At 37.5% G+C, this 15,487-nt stretch overlaps 1 protein-coding gene across 1 annotated transcript in view; it reads left to right on the top strand.

Annotated features, from left to right (window-relative positions):
• The window catches only part of LOC107672373 (huntingtin-interacting protein 1-like), a 45,367-nt gene that overhangs the window by 5,878 nt on the left and 24,002 nt on the right, over nt 1-15,487 (top strand). The window contains exons 3-14 of the mRNA XM_016465532.1: nt 4,766-4,908; nt 5,592-5,648; nt 8,429-8,509; nt 8,907-8,983; nt 9,116-9,177; nt 11,700-11,840; nt 12,937-12,994; nt 13,124-13,199; nt 13,588-13,731; nt 13,823-13,920; nt 14,034-14,106; nt 14,671-14,854. Of these exons, the coding sequence (XP_016321018.1) occupies nt 4,766-4,908; nt 5,592-5,648; nt 8,429-8,509; nt 8,907-8,983; nt 9,116-9,177; nt 11,700-11,840; nt 12,937-12,994; nt 13,124-13,199; nt 13,588-13,731; nt 13,823-13,920; nt 14,034-14,106; nt 14,671-14,854 (1,194 nt within the window). The remainder of the gene's footprint in view (nt 1-4,765; nt 4,909-5,591; nt 5,649-8,428; nt 8,510-8,906; nt 8,984-9,115; nt 9,178-11,699; nt 11,841-12,936; nt 12,995-13,123; nt 13,200-13,587; nt 13,732-13,822; nt 13,921-14,033; nt 14,107-14,670; nt 14,855-15,487) is intronic.

The following is a 15,487-nucleotide window of genomic DNA, read 5'->3' as shown; positions in this document are numbered from 1 at the left end:
GGGGGGGGGGGGCCCGCCATAATTGAAGAAGGCGAACCACGAGCACAGCAGATCGAGACACACACTCTCATAGCGAGAGTGATCTGTCTCAGTGAGTGCAGCCTCAGCATGGGCATGGCCCAGGCGAGCAGTGCACTCAAATCCGAGGCTGTCAGTGATGTGAAATCACTGGTGACAGCCTTTACTCCGATCCGCCTAGAAGGATTGAGCCGCTCGATGTAAGCGAGGGACGCTGATCCTTATGTGTAAAACACACTGGCAGATCAAAGTGCTGCAGTGAGAGTGAAACACACGGGACCTGCGCCGGTGTAAAATCACTCAAGCCTGATCGCTCAAACTCGCGACTTCGCCGTTTCTTCTCCGAGGTAACTGGGAGGGGAGAAACACGAGAGCTGGGGAGGCGGGGCCATCTTCATTGAAGGGGATCCGCGAGCGATGCAGGGATAAACTCGCACTTTCGTCTATGAAAGCAGCCTGTCTCAGTGAGCGCAGCCTCAGCGACGCACACACAAATGCGAAGCTGTCAGCGATCTGAATCATTGGTGACAGGATTCTACTCTGATCCGCCTGAAGGGATTGAGCTGCTCGATGTAAGAGGGGTGCAATCTCATGTGTAAAACACACAACGGCAGATCATGCTCATGCTCTCTGTGAGAGCGTTCCGTCTCTCCGTCACTGCCCTTCTGCATCGTGCAGGGATTCCTCGCACGAGCCACACTCGTGGTGCGAGATTTGCAACAATGTCGCAGAGAAATTGCTCAGGAATTGCTCTTACCAGCCGGATAGCCAAAGGGGAAGGCTTCTTGCTTCTTCCGCTGCCGGGGCTCTCTACGGTGGCGAGCTGCAGGCTGAGCTTCTTCCCTCTTCAGCTTCTTGATTGCAGAGTCAGCGAAGAGATGGTCTCGTCGCTGAAGGAGAAGATTCCGATAAGATGGCGCACCGAGCCGACTTATATAGTGGTCGTCTCCGCCCCTTCTGGCGGGCTCGAGCGCCAGTGGTTTGTGCAGCTACACAAACGTTAACCAATAAGGCTTCAGTAATAGAGTAAACAGGAGTTTCCCCAAGCAGTCGTCAAATGACGACGCAACAGGAGTTACCTTTCGATAGGGAACCGTAGTTTCATTATATTCTGGTCATTGAGTGCCCTACTTTTGGGAAAGAAAATATATTTATATTTATTTTATTATTTATTTGGAATAATTTATTTGGAATTGGAATATTATTTTATAATATTTACAGACCAATTCACCTGCCAATATTTTAAACTTGAAGAGCTTTTAAATTTGCTTTTATTTTTTGTTTATTTACTTAATTTATTTTATTTTGAAGAATCTGATCTGAGGGTATTTTATTTTATAAACTTGCAGCTTTTAAAGTTGTTTTATGTTGTTTTTAAGTTGTTTTATGTTGTTTTAGGAATTAATACATTTTATTTTATGTGATTATTTTATTCAGAGGTATCTAAATTGAGAGTAATATGGGGTATTTATTTTATAAACATGAGCATTTAAACTTGCTTTTTTATTTTATTTGTTATGTTGTGTTATGTTGTGTGTTATGTTATGTTATGTTATGCCAATACTAGAAATACTAGACATACCAATTATTCTGCCAATATTTGGCCACGGTGACTTTATGAGCATCAGGGCTCGCAAAGCTCGCAAAATTTCAAAATCGCTGGTAGCCCTTCGGGCAGACATTCTTCAGATTTATTCTTATGCACTAATGTGAATCTCACACAAACTTGTTCAGCCATATTTGACCAAAAAAATTGAAATTAAAAAAAGAGGCATTATATTTAGCATGAAGAGAATATGAATCCCATTTCTGTACCATTTTGCATTGTAACATACATTTTTTGCATTGTGACATTAGTTACATTGTAACTAGGGATGTAATTATTCACTCAACTCACGATTCGATTCGATTCACGATTTTGATTTCACGATTTGATTCGATTCACGGTTTTTCTTTTTAACAAAATGAGATTTAAGACAAATTATAAATGAAAAGGTGTCCTTCTATTATTTCTCCAACAAAATTCTGCACATTTCTTTGTGAAATTGAAATACAGTATGTCAAATAATAAAACTAACTTGAAATTTTAAAACAAATCCCAAATCAAATAATTAAATACAAATAAAATAAATCTCTTCATATAAGGCTGTGCTTTTTCCATTTAAAAACAAGAGGCAACTGCTGCATTTTAGTCACGATCCGAACAAAGATGCTAAATACATGTTATTTAGATTGCAATTAGATTTGTATAATTTCTCAATTTGATGCAAAAACAGAATGGTCTGATTTTAGCTTTGTGAATGAGATGCAAATGCCACTCTCTGACAGCAGGTGGCGCTTATGGAACAGCAGGTATTTATAGGCTGCTGCCCCTTTAAGACCGAATGCACAGATCCAATATAATGATGCACTTTAGATTTCTTTCACCACTGTTTATGTTCACTTAAGACATAACCGACTGTGTTTACACGAATACTTGCCAAGACAGTTATTTTGAGATAATTTTGTGTGTATGTGTTCATTCAGATGCAAGCATACGCGAAAGAGGAATCAATTCTGTGTACGCGCATTGTCTGAAACGCGGCTCTCTGTGCGCGCTTTGAATGAGTGCGTGCAGCTTCGAATGCACGTGAATGGTTTAAAACACTTGAATGTTTAAATCCTCAAGACATAGAAACACGTGCAAACGATCAACTACGATCAGTTTTACCCCTACAAGCTAGTGAACAACGCAAATCAAGGAAGGAATTTTATATCACTGTTCAAGATAGCCCGTCGGGCAGGGCGGTGAAACATTTTGGTAGACCGAATGGAAAACACAATAGCCCCTGCCATAACTGTGCTTGTATTGTATAAATTTAATTGTATCATAATATATGCAAATAATTGTATCATGTATTGGCTATCTGGTTTATATATTAGGTACCCAGTTCATTTTTAGATAAACATACACTATATGGACAAAAGTATTAAGACACCCCCTTCTAATGAACATTTTGCAGATGAGCAAAAAAAATATGGTTCTTTATTATTTAAATAGCAGAATACTTCTTTGATACCACAGCAAAAACTAGTAGCATGTAGGGATGTAACGATTCACTCAACTCACGATGTGATGCGATACAATTAATGATACTGATTTCATAATACAATTTTCTCACAATTTTCTTTTTAACAAAATGAGATTTAAGACAAATTATAAATGAAAAGGTGTCCTTCTATTATTTCTCCAACAAAATTCTGCACATTTCTTTGTGAAATTGAAATACAGTATGTCAAATAATAAAACTAACTTGAAATTTTAAAACAAATCCCAAATCAAATAATTAAATACAAATAAAATAAATCTCTTCATATAAGGCTGTGCTTTTTCCATTTAAAAACAAGAGGCAACTGCTGCATTTTAGTCACGATCCGAACAAAGATGCTAAATACATGTTATTTAGATTGCAATTAGATTTGTATAATTTCTCAATTTGATGCAAAAACAGAATGGTCTGATTTTAGCTTTGTGAATGAGATGCAAATGCCACTCTCTGACAGCAGGTGGCGCTTATGGAACAGCAGGTATTTATAGGCTGCTGCCCCTTTAAGACCGAATGCACAGATCCAATATAATGATGCACTTTAGATTTCTTTCACCACTGTTTATGTTCACTTAAGACATAACCGACTGTGTTTACACGAATACTTGCCAAGACAGTTATTTTGAGATAATTTTGTGTGTATGTGTTCATTCAGATGCAAGCATACGCGAAAGAGGAATCAATTCTGTGTACGCGCATTGTCTGAAACGCGGCTCTCTGTGCGCGCTTTGAATGAGTGCGTGCAGCTTCGAATGCACGTGAATGGTTTAAAACACTTGAATGTTTAAATCCTCAAGACATAGAAACACGTGCAAACGATCAACTACGATCAGTTTTACCCCTACAAGCTAGTGAACAACGCAAATCAAGGAAGTAATTTTATATCACTGTTCAAGATAGCCCGTCGGGCAGGGCGGTGAAACATTTTGGTAGACCGAATGGAAAACACAATAGCCCCTGCCATAACTGTGCTTGTATTGTATAAATTTAATTGTATCATAATATATGCAAATAATTGTATCATGTATTGGCTATCTGGTTTATATATTAGGTACCCAGTTCATTTTTAGATAAACATACACTATATGGACAAAAGTATTAAGACACCCCCTTCTAATGAACAGGTTTGACTACTTTAGTAATTTCCATGAGTTTTTGGCTCAAGGTCTGCATTTAAAGTCACACCAGAGGTGTTCAGCTGGGTTTCTGCAGACCAGTCAAGTTCTTCCACATTGACTCAGTCAATCATTTCTTTTTGAACCTTGCCTTATCCACAGAGGCATTGTCATGTTAGAATAGAAAAGTGTCCTGTCCAAACTGTTGCTATAAAATTAGAAGCACACAATTCCCTAGAATGTCATTATATGTTTACACATTAAGATTTGTACTCATGGAAATTACTAAAGTAGTCAAGCCTGTTAATTAGAAGGGGGTGTCCAAATACTTTTGTCCATATAGTGTATGTGTAACTCCATGTAGCTGCACATCAGTGTTTCTTTGCTCCAGTACTTATTATTCATTTGTAGGATGCAGTTTGGTTAGTCCTTCTTCCAGAAGGCTGGATCAGGTATCTAGAGTATCTGGTTAAAGATGCTGACATGTCAGAGAAGCAGAATTTAAATTCCACACCCCTCAGTTTTGTCCTTGACTGGCATCTTCACCGTGCATATTGGGCACGCATCATGAGAAGGGGGCTCACACATTCTGGCTTGCTGTCAACCGCCTGCCCCTTTCCAGCAATGCAGTGCTCTGCTGGAAATTTTGCCACGTCTTCCACAAGCTGCTGAGGGACGGCCATCCAAACGTGAGTACATACAGCCGTATTATCTCTTACACGTCTAATTCCACCTCACTCTCACTTTCTCTCAATCTCTTGGTTAGTTGATATCTGGCTCTCCATTTAATTCATTTATTTTTCTCACACACTCAAAACATAGTAAATGCTGCATGCATCAGTGACACACATGATGATGTGTGTGTGTGAGATCCATATTGAGCAAACTCACACAAGCCCTGTTCCGAAAACTTAATCAGCTGTCTGCTTAGACAGGATTTTAAGGCATCATAGGCACACTCATGACACAAAATCTGTTCAAAAAGGTAGGATAGCAGCATTATGCAGCTATCTATGTTCAGTCTATGCAAAATTCAAGACAGTGCTGCATATGCAGAGTGTTCAGTCCAAAATACATTGTCATATTTCATTCCATACAGAAAATTATCAATAGAAATGATTCAGTCTGTGTGTGCTATGCTTATAATCTATCACATATTAGCCATAAAACACCCTGCTCCTTTGATATCTACATTTTATTTAAATTTGAAAACGTTTTAAACTAATTTAAATGAGCTTTTTACATTTTATTGTATTTTATTTATTTTAAGGTACATTATTGGAATATTAGGTATCTTTTTAGAATGTTTTTTTTTTTTTTTTAGTCTTTAGAATGCTGTCTCAACTCTTCCTCCTCCTCTCTGTCAACTCAGGTCATTAAGGACTCCATGCGGAACAAGGCTGACCTGAACGACATGAGCAGGATGTGGGTAAGCGTGTGAATACAAGTTGTGGCTGCAGGTTTTAATGATTTCCCACTAAATCGGAGGCTCGCTCAATATAACTCTGTCGTATTGAATGAGGCCCTGTCGAGTTCCCTTGAGTTTTCATCTCATTGTGGAAACTGTCAGTGTGTCAGTCAGCAAGTCATTTCGTTACTGCTGATTGACAGCTGAATAGCTTGGCATTCTGTGTATGAGTCAGACACACTAACCTCAGTGCAGAGATGATCTGTAATTAGCAAACGATGACATGAGCGTGTGTTTGTCACTCTGGAGGAACGCTTACAGAGCTTTGCTTGTTATGAGTGTACCAGTCAAACATCCTTGATATCTTATGAAGCTCTCTTATGAAGTGTGATGTTGGATGTTTCTATTCTTTTTGGTCTTTTATCTAATAGTAGACAACATATTCCAGATGAATTTTTTTAATTAAATACAATATAAACTAAAAATTTTAATAGTTTTTCTTACATTGCATAAACAGGTGTTTATGCACAATATCTGCAGCTGTTACATTACCGATATGGGGAGAAAATGTTATTGTTTTTTTTCTTCTGATAAACATTGGAAAAAAACCTTCATGTTTGCTGTGCTTGTTAGTAGGACTGCACAATTTAGCCGAATATTTTGAGATTATGTATCAGTACGAGGATAATGATAATAATAATAATAGTTGTTGTTGATGTTGTTACTAAAAATATGAAACAAAATATTGTTATTGTAATATGTCTAGGGCCCTATGAAATCCTTTTTTTTTTTTTTTTTCAAAATTCTGTTTTTTCATTTAAATTTTTCTAGACTCCATTTTAATGGTTAAAAGTATTAATCAAAAAGCATGTCTAATTAATTGAAATAATGAAACTTACACAATTTAACATCAATTTATTAAGTTTAACAAAAATTTAATTATTAAGGCCCTATGAAATTTTTTATTTTTTTCTCAAATGTAGTTTTATTTTTACCAAATTCTGTGTTTTCCATTAATTTTTTGGATTACATTTTAATGTTTCATCATCTCTAATTAATTTTCATACAAAATGTTTTTTTTTTTTTTTCAGAAATAGTTTTATTTACACTTTTCTGTCACAGTTTCTTCAAGTTAAACCAAACTTTTATTTTGACGGGTTGCTGTGAAGACCTTGAAGTTTCTGTTTGTATTGACTTGAACTTGAATAGTTTTACTCAAAAGAAACAGTGAAATGCACATGAAGAGACTCTCAGAGCAGTTTTAGAGATTATGTTTATGTGTTTACGTACTCATATAGAGGCTGCAAATACTGTGAGCGTCACGCGCGCTTCTGTATGTGTGTGTAAACAAAACCGCGCGTCTGCGCCATTAATTTCCACAGAAAAATGGTTTTTTTTTTTTTTTTTTTTTTCCAAAAGAAACTGCAAAATGCTCGTGAAGTGATTCTCAGAGCAGTTCTAGAGATTATGTTTATGTGTTTGTGTCCTCATATATGGAGGCAACAGAGGCTGGGAACTTTCCAAAAGTTATACCTTCAAACTTTTATTTTGGTGGAGAATCACAGGAAGTCCTTAAAGCTAGTCTTTGCATACTCAGCGTGCTTTGTTTATCAGCTCGCGCACATCAGCTATACAGGCGTATATATGTGTGTATATATATATATATATATATATATATATATATACACACAAATACATATATATGAATATAAATAGATAAATATAAATAATAAAATAATTATTTTTTTGTATATTTTTTGTAGATAATCATGGTTTGGCAGAATGTCTTGCAATATTGCCTGCTGCCTAGATTTTTTTTTTTTTTTAACCCAGACAAGCTTTTTGATATGTTTTGGCCCTGCTTCCTGGGTGTTTCTTTGTCTGAATATGGCACTTATCACATGCTGTGTGGTATCGGCGTTTGTTATCGGGGCATTTTAACGAGTACGAGTACAGGAGCTCAGTATCAGGCCCGATACCAGTATCGGTATCGGTGCATCCCTAGTTATAAGCATTCCAAACTCAGAGCAGATACACAAATGAGATTATATGGTGCAGTATTTACTGTAAAGTGAGCTGATCTCAGATACTGAAACACTGGATCATGAGCTGCTCACATGTAAAAAAAAACAAAAAAAAAAACAGTGCTGCACTTTCTGAAACACGGTCTATATATATTTTTAATTAAATCGCAGCCTTTGCAATTTGATAATCGCACTAAACCATATTGCAATTTTGTATTTCTTTCCATTAATTGAGCAGCCCTGATGCAGTGGCTTGTGAATGCCATTTCATGTTGACTTTAGCATCATTGTCAGCAATGCAAGTGTTTCTAATGCAGTTTACGATCAGCTGTGTATCACTAGCCAACAGGAAGGGTCAGATGGAACATGCTGAATGACAACTTTTGTTTACTGGAAAGACCTTTAGTTGCATCCCTCTGAGTATTTGCTGATAACGTGCTGTAGGATTAGACTCAGGAGAAACATTTCCTGCGAGCAACTCTGTCCCCCTCCCATGATGTCAGAGTAAGTGGTGAAGGGAACAGGAAGTGAAAGAATGAGCTCATTAACTTGACTCGCAGCTGGACCTATTATGTGTGTACAATACACCAAACATGTTAACAAACACCAAACATGACCTTAATCTGCCCACAGTGACTCATACTTTGAACTGTGAAGTGAGCTGATGAGTTGAGAATGAGAGAGGACTCATTAGCTGCTACGGAAGGGCAATGACATCATTTCCTTTTGAAGTGTTCAGTGTTTTTCTTGCCCTCACACTGCTCTCTCTCTTCTCAGGGTCATCTGAGTGAAGGCTACGGCAAGTTGTGCAGCATCTACCTCAAACTGCTCATCACCAAAATGGAGTTTCACATCAAAGTGAGTGATTGAGGCCTTGAAGGAGATTTCAGCAGAACATCCATCTTCTAACTCTCCTCCTCAGATCTTTATTTCCAGTCTTCATTTAGTTTTGTGACCTCATGGCAACTAAATGTTAGTCCTAAATTATTTTTTTGTATATTTTTTGTAGATAATCATGGTTTGGCAGAATGTCTTGCAATATTGCCTGCTGCCTAGATTTTTTTTTTTTTTTAACCCAGACAAGCTTTTTGATATGTTTTGGCCCTGCTTCCTGCGTCAATATGAAATGTGTCAATACAGGAAAGACATTTGCATTTGTCATTTCATGAGCCATTTCATATTATTGAAGAGTATTTTAAAAGGCTGTGCTGTCAGACTCTCACAAATATAAGATTTACCCCAATTGCTTTCCCAGAATCCCCGTTTCCCAGGCAACCTTCAGATGTCAAACAGCCAGCTTGATGAGGCGGGTGAGAACGACGTCAATAATTTGTGAGTATTGCTTTGTTTCTCACAAGCTTTGTGTTTCTTTTCAGTCGGTTTTATTAAATAAAGTTCTATAATTGCTCTGTGTGTTTGTGGGATGGGACTTAATCATGTTTCCTTTCCTCTCAAAACATGTAGCTTCCAGTTGACGGTGGAGATGTTTGATTACTTGGAGTGTGAGCTGAACCTTTTCTTAGGTGGTAAGTTTAAAGTGAAGTGCAGGTGTTTGAGCACCAGAAGAGTCCTTGGCGGTCATTTTGGTTATGCTGTTTTCTAAGTAGATTGTAGGCAGACAAATACAGCTTTAATCTACTTGAATAGAGAAAGACTGGAATCTCTGAAAAAAATCTCACAGTAAAGAATAGCTAATGTGCATTCTAAAGTAAAAAACAGGTGACATCTCTATCGGGATAGACGTTTCTGCTGAAACAGGCAGTAAAATCTAGCTGGAACACTGATAGATCTCAGTGTGCCTGTGCTGGAAGCATTAGGGAGAAGTTAATGCGAGTGTTGTTGGCTGAAACGCAGCTCCCTGGCACAGGAAACCACACCTCTCTGTGTGCTGAGAAGACGAGGTCTCACAGGAGCCTGCATCACTGATCACCAGAGAGACGGACGGATGGAGGGAGGGAGGGAGTGTGGGGATGAATGTGAATGAGGAAGTGGGCAATGAGAGGGATAGATGGAGAAAAACAGCATGTTGAAGGGAATGGCGTGAAAGAGGAATTCATACAATAAAGGAATACAACTTGCCAATTGAGAATTGAGGCTTTCAGTTGAGTATTTCAAACATATGTTTAAATATATATATGTATGTGGTGTCGCGGTTCGGTTCAGTATGTTCGGTACGGGGCTAATTGGTTATGTTGCAATGAAATAGAAACAAAATATTCCTGTTTTATGAAGGCGAGCCAATGGATATCACACAGACAACATGCAAACTTTGCACAAGAGTTATGTCGGTGAACATCTTAATCTCAGTCAATTCACTATATGCAGAAAGTGAAAGTAAAAACGGACTGACGGAGTAATGACGGAGCTTTTGGCATCTGACGCCGCATTCTCTATAGAGTAGAGGAATCTACTTCAACATATGCTGATAACGGTATAGCCAACTATTTACATTTTGTTCCCTTAATATTTCTCTTGTGGCCCGTACATAGTGGTTCCCATCAAAGTGAGTGATTGAGGCCTTGAAGGAGATTTCAGCAGAACATCCATCTTCTAACTCTCCTCCTCAGATCTTTATTTCCAGTCTTCATTTAGTTTTGTGACCTCATGGCAACTAAATGTTAGTCCTAAAAATAACAACAATTACCAAAAAAAGCACAAAACAAATATACGTATAATAACAAATATATACAATAAAAATATAAATACAAATATTTTTAAATAATATATACACACACACACATTAAAAAAAGAATACATGTATTTTTAGTGTAATATATTTAATAATGATGACATTTACACAAAGATATCTTTATATTTTTCATCTATTATTTATATATACAATATTATTAAATATATATTTAAAAATATTTTTTATTCTTAATCTCAGTCAATTCACTATATGCAGAAAGTGAAAGTAAAAACGGACTGACGGAGTAATGACGGAGCTTTTGGCATCTGACGCCGCATTCTCTATAGAGTAGAGGAATCTACTTCAACATATGCTGATAACGGTATAGCCAACTATTTACATTTTGTTCCCTTAATATTTCTCTTGTGGCCCGTACATAGTGGAAAAAAAATGAGAAGAAACATATTTTGTGTTAAAGTCGGTGCTTGGAATAAAAGCTTTTTATTTAATTGATTATTATCGATGACTGCAGTGTTAATATTTTAATTATAGGCATATAATTCATTGTAGACCTTAAAAGACCGTTTTTAAAAACATTTTAATTGAGGAGTAGGCTAAATATATTTTGTTATCCTCGCAGCGCGTCAGTTATGCGGTAATTATTGTGGGGCAAATTAATTGTAGTTTTAATGTAATAAAAGTAACTTCATAATAATAATAGGCCTAATAAAAATAAGAATGTAACAAGCCTACATTAATTGGAAATGCCAAATCCTCTTAATATTGCCAATAATTGATGTTTTTGACAATATCTCTGGCTATCGTTGATACAAGATCGTCGTCTTTCGACACACACCAGCAAGGGGAGGTTATTACGGGGCCATCCGCTACGCCACTGGGCAGACAGCATGTTGCCTGTTACGCCGTTTGGGCTGTCATGTTGAGCGCAGTGGCACTGAGAACATTATATTTCACACTTTAAGCTCTTTTGTTTTCCAAATGTAATAGGATCGATTAGTCCAATGAATCGTTCGGTTTGTAATGCGTACCGAACCGAAAGCCTCGTACCGAACAGTTCAGTACGAATACGTGTATCGTTACACCCCTAGTATATATATAAAAGAGACAAAATGTCCAAAAATAAGATATGGATTATTGTAAATTAATATATGCATATTATAACATATTTACACAAATAATTATTGATAATTTATAATTGTTATTATAAATCGTTAATATAAATTAATATCAATTATTTATATGCACAATTTATATTAATATTTTATAGTAATTTGTTTATAAAATTTATGAAAGTTTATAATTTTGTGTTAGAGCATGACAGAAATATGCTTATCCTATAAGGGGTTTTGGTATCTATGGAATGATGGGAGTGTCTTGATGTTTTTTTATTCTTCACAGTGTTCAGCTCATTGGATATGTCTCGCTCTGTGTCGGTGACAGCAGCCGGTCAGTGCCGTCTGGCCCCTCTTATCCAGGTCATTCTGGACTCCAGTCATTTGTACGACTACACCGTCAAACTGCTCTTCAAGCTCCACTCCTGTGAGTCCATAAATCACATCTCTCTCTTCACACACACAAAGGCTATGTTCAGACTGCAGACAGAAGTGGACCAAATCTGCTTTTTTGCTTATATGTGACTCAGATCTTAACAATGTGAACAGCACAAATCACCTGGAATCTGTTTTTTTAGATTCTGATTTGGGCCACTAAGGCTGCGTTCACACTACAAGCATTAGTGCTCAATTCCGATTTAATACTCGGATTCGTTTTTTGTTCACATTATCAGTTTTCAATGTGGCAAATATCAGATTTCAGTGTGAACGAATGATGGTGCTGAACTGACCTGCATACGCAAAAGAACGATAACAAGATGGCAAGAAATGCGTTGTCATATGGAAGTAAACAGAGGTCACTGAAGTGTTTACACATTCATTTATAAACTAATGTGGCGCGAAAGCCTGTGAATTTGTGAGCAGGCGATAAGGAGGACGAAGATGAGGAGAAAGAAAGCAAAGTTTTTAAATAGTTACTGTAAAATCCAGTAAGTTTAGCTTGTATAGCACCGTTTCTGTAATACACCGTAAAACGATTCACTTGAGTGATCAAAGAAATACAGTTATGTAAAATCTTTGCAGTGACTCCCGTCAGCACGGAATTATGACGAACGTCGATCTAGAATGATGTAAAAGTCACATCAATTCGTTTTGGCTGTTCAGACTGCGGTCACGTTGCAAAACATCTGACCTGAATCTGATCTAGTACCACAGATGGAAGTGGCCCAAATTGGAATTGAAAAGATCGGGTTCAATGTGGATTGTGCTGTTCACACTGTCATGAAGCTAAATGATCTGAGTTACATATGAGCAAAAAAATCTGATTTGGGCCACATTTTCCCGCAGTGTGATACATAGCCTAACATATGTAATGCTTAATCAGATACAGGTTGGATATTTTGCAATGTGACCACACTCTGAACTTAGTTTTTATTTATTTATTATTATACTTGTATATTGTAGTAGGGAAGTTGTATTTGTTCTGTATTTGGTGTTGTTCCTTTGGCTATTATAACAAAATGTAATCAAAATAGAATGTAAAATAGTGCGCGCTCTCAGTCTTGTGCACTCTTGTCTTCCAGGTCTGCCGGCAGATACTCTGCAGGGCCACAGGGATCGCTTCCAGGAGCAGTTTAAGAAGTGAGTCTGTCAGTCACTATCCAGTCAGAACAGCTGCCATGATGAGTCAAACAAACTGCCACTATTTTATTCTTTTGTCATTTCTCACTCTCTCAATCTTTTCCTTTCACTCCGTTTCTCTCTCTCCAGGCTGAAGAGTCTGTTCTATCGCTCCAGTAACCTGCAGTATTTCAAGAGACTGATTCAGATCCCACAACTTCCTGAGGTGAGACTCCTGCATACCAAACAGATTCCTGCCTGACCTGAGTCCAAAAATACAGCTAGTGGAAAGAAATTATGTAACTCATTTACATATCTGCCTGCTTAGTTTTCTAGCGTCAGGATTTTCAGCTGGACTCCATGAAGATACTGCAGGCTGCCCTATAAAACAACATATTTTCCTCCAATTTGCATGTCATTTTAAATTTAAATTAAAGGCAAAGTGAGCTATTTTTTCATTTGTTTGAGCTTCATGATCACAACTGACTTCAGCTCAACCAATGGCATGAGACTAGGGTGGGGTTGTTTGTTTTCTCAACCAGTAAGGAAGTGTTTTGGGAAAAACGGTTTGAAAACACATTCCAGTAGTTTCCTTTCTTCACATTTCTCTTCAGAATCCACCAAACTTCCTGCGGGCGTCAGCCCTCTCCGAACACATCAGTCCAGTGGTGGTGATTCCGGTGGAGTCTTCGTCCCCTGAGAGTGAACATGTAGCAGAGACCGAAGACCTGGTGGACACGGACATCCCACCTTTACCGGTAACACACACACTCTCACTATCTAAAACTCTCTGTATACTTTCCTTTTAACTTGAGTTTCTAAAGACAGAGATTTTTTTTTCTCCATTAGAGCACTGTGGATAGCAAATTCGACGACCTCTTTGGCACCTCAGCTGCTACAGACCCGTTCAACTTCAACAGTCAGAACGGCATGCGTAAAGATGAGAAGTCAGTCTTGGAAATACTGTTGGAGAATATAATTAATAAGTTATAGGAAGCTCTTTGCGTTTATTAGAACATATTATAACATAGGACTCATGAACATGTATCTCTCATCTCAGAGACCGTTTGATTGAGCAGCTCACAGCGGAGCTACAGGCCCTGAAGGAGGAGCTGGAGTCCTTCAGATTGGAGGTAAAGAGTGGGAGATGAGAGGAGATCAAATGTAATAAGCTACCACTTAAAAGTTTGGAGTCAGTAATATGTTTTTTTTAAGAAATTCATATTTTTATTCAGTAAGGATACATTAAATTGATCAAAATTAATTGTAAATACATCTGTAATGTAACAAAGGAGTTCTATTTCAAATAAATGCTGTTCTTTAAAAAATGTTTTAAGAAAGTGTCATGGTTTCCACAAAAATATTAAGCAGAACAACTGTTTTCCACATTGATAAGAATCAGAAATGTTTCTTGAACATCTATTCAGCATATTAGAAGACTCCAGAAGACTGGAGTAATAATGCTGAAAATTCAGCTTTGCCATCACAGGAATAAATTACATTTTAAAATAAATTACAATAGAAAACAGTTATTTTAAATTGTAAACACATTTCACAATATTACTGTGATTACTATATTTTTGATAAAATAAATGCAGCCTTGATGAGCATAAGACATTTTACTTTTGAAGGGTCATGTACAGTGGAAGAGAAGTGAAAATAAAAGTGACTCTAATCATTCTTTTGGTCTTTCTCAGAGTGGCCGTCTTTGTCAAGCACTACGGGGGCGTGTGAACGAGCTGGAGGCGGAGCTTGCAGAGCAGACTCACCTGAAGCAGCAGGCATTGGGTGAGAGCGAGTTCCTGAGGGTGGAGCTAGACGACCTGCGCAGGGTCAAAGAGGACACAGAGAAAGAGCAGCGCAGCCTGAGCGAAATCGAGAGTAAGAGTTTGTTGTTGGAACAATTTTCAATACAATACACTGAATTTCTTTTTTTATTTCAAATATTGTATTAAAGTGCCCCTATATGCCTTTTCGAATATTACCTTTCATGCAGTGTGTCATGTAGCTGTATGTGAACATAAACTATCTGCAAAGTTGTGAAGCCGACAGTGCACGATAAATTAATCGTTAGTGTTAGTTCTGGCAGGTCACGTGAGTCAAGCTTGCATCAGCTGATTCTCAGCTGATCACATCTACCTATAGGAATACGACACCTATCGCGGCATTCCTATATAAGCTGTATTCAGTATTATTCAGCAGCTTTTCAGCTTGCTCAGGAGCAAATTAAGCTGGAGCAACACGTAGTCTAGATCATGTAATTTAATCGCTCTGAGGACACGCCGATAGTTAAGGCCATGAGAACAAGTTTAAATGAAACAAGCATTCTCGTGTATGCGTTTCAACTGGGGTTCGCTGTATTCAGCGGCATAATCTCAATGTTACGGTTGTTTATTTCTAAGGTTGATGTTTTCATTAGCTGTGTGAGTGTGCGGTTGATTTCAGCTGCGTCAGAAGCACGCGTTTATCGCTCCTAATGGCTTCTATACATATAAGAATGTAATATCAATGACA

The sequence above is a fragment of the Sinocyclocheilus anshuiensis genome, unplaced genomic scaffold, assembly GCF_001515605.1.
Source record: "Sinocyclocheilus anshuiensis isolate Anshui unplaced genomic scaffold, SAMN03320099.WGS_v1.1 scaffold144, whole genome shotgun sequence".
NCBI lineage: Eukaryota > Metazoa > Chordata > Actinopteri > Cypriniformes > Cyprinidae > Sinocyclocheilus > Sinocyclocheilus anshuiensis.
Note: the sequence above shows the minus strand (reverse complement) of the source record. Positions and strands in the feature narration are given on the sequence as shown.